Source organism: Penaeus monodon, chromosome 23 (genome assembly GCF_015228065.2).
Source record: "Penaeus monodon isolate SGIC_2016 chromosome 23, NSTDA_Pmon_1, whole genome shotgun sequence".
NCBI classification, from domain to species: Eukaryota; Metazoa; Arthropoda; class Malacostraca; order Decapoda; family Penaeidae; genus Penaeus; species Penaeus monodon.
In genome coordinates, this window is record NC_051408.1 from 19,475,931 (window position 1) to 19,477,459 (window position 1,529).

The 1,529-nt window shown below is 44.5% G+C and overlaps 1 protein-coding gene across 1 annotated transcript in view; it reads left to right on the forward strand.

Annotated features, from left to right (window-relative positions):
* Positions 1-686: 686 nt before the first annotated feature.
* The window catches only part of LOC119588168, a 71,572-nt gene continuing 70,729 nt past the window's right edge, over positions 687-1,529 (forward strand). Inside the window, exon 1 of the mRNA XM_037936872.1 lies at positions 687-1,097. Within this exon, the coding sequence (XP_037792800.1) occupies positions 912-1,097 (186 nt within the window). The 5' untranslated portion in view covers positions 687-911. The remainder of the gene's footprint in view (positions 1,098-1,529) is intronic.

Consider the following 1,529-nt stretch of genomic DNA (forward strand, 5'->3'; position numbering starts at 1 on the left):
GCTTTACTCGAGGGCTCAGTTATTTCGCTTGCATAAGTTTCTGGCACGTCACTCTATTTGGTGAATCTTTCTGAAATTAACTAGATTAATTTCTTCATGCGTGATAATTGTCCGAGTAGACCTCATTCGAACATTAATTGGGTAAAAGTAACACCAAGTGTATTATTTGCTTATTTAATATTTGTGATTTCATTTGCATCATTGTTAGGTTTCCGTATTTGTTTACGTCCCACGCTTTTTGTGGATGTTATTGCTGTTGTGTTCATCTTGCTGAGTCACTCGTAACCGGCCGTGCCCTTCGGTGGCTGTTGCTGCGAGGTCGTTACTTTCTGTGAGTGATGTCACGTGACTGAGTGAACGTCCACGGGCGCTCTGTTATCTCCGCGTCACGCACTCGCCACGTGTCTCCCTGCCTGGAGACGCTGGTTCGCGAACGGTCTGCACCCATACACAGTGAAGCAGGAGGTATGAATGTATCAGAAGTGCAAAAAAAAAAACATGGATGTGCACTAATTGATGCACTAACTTGCATACAAGGAAACTTATTCACCGAGGAATCATGCCTGTTGTCAACCGTTCTGCTGAATCTTTATCAAGAAGTCTGTCTGTTATCTTACGTTGGAGGGGATAATGTATGTGCACGGGGGGGGGGGGGGTAAAGCCGGCTCATAATTGTTATTTTTCTGTGTCAGTGTCAGTGACTGTTGGTGGTGTGGAGGTGACAGAATTATCGGAACTGAAAAAAATCCCTCGACATGACAGTTCTAATTATTTTTTAAACATAAATACAAACGGTGTAATCATCCATAGCTTAGCCAATTAACTCTGACAATCTGAGGGGAAAAAATATATGTATTATCAATTAAAATAAAAAAAAACTGTCCAGGGAATCATAGAAAAAGTTATAAAGAATGTTAAATCTGTTGCTGACTTGGCTGATGGGCGTCTCTGTGACGCTGGTAGCAGGGTGGCTGTCGTGGTGGTTCCTCTTGCGACCCACGCCCATCCCGCCCACCGCCACCCACCCCTACGCCCGGCCCTCCGTTTTCTATCCACTCAAGGTCCTCGTTTTCTATTGCCTGGTGAAGTTCAGAAAGGTGAGTTGCGACGACGGTGAGAAAAAGATGATAGTGAATACAATAGGTTGCTAGATAAGGAAACAAATATCTCTAGTGATGCAATTTTACTTATAGTTTCAAATCACCTGATTAATGATTAAGCAAAACGTTAACTACAGCAATGGATATTTGAAAGATGATGAAGTTAAAACACGAGCGCCTGCCGGTGTGTTTGGTTGTCAGTCACTGAATGGCAGAGACGGTGCGAGAAATAATTAGGGTGATGGAAGCCAGGGAAGCCCAGGTGCCCTGTGACTTTAATTAGACGACTCTTGCCTTGTCCGCGTCGCTTGTCAGCCTGGTGGAGTCTGGGTGGAAGATGCACGAGAGATAACGAGAGTGATAAGGAGAGATACAAGGGGGGGGGGTAAAGGGTCAGACACAGAGGGAGGGTTATGTAGGCATAAGATG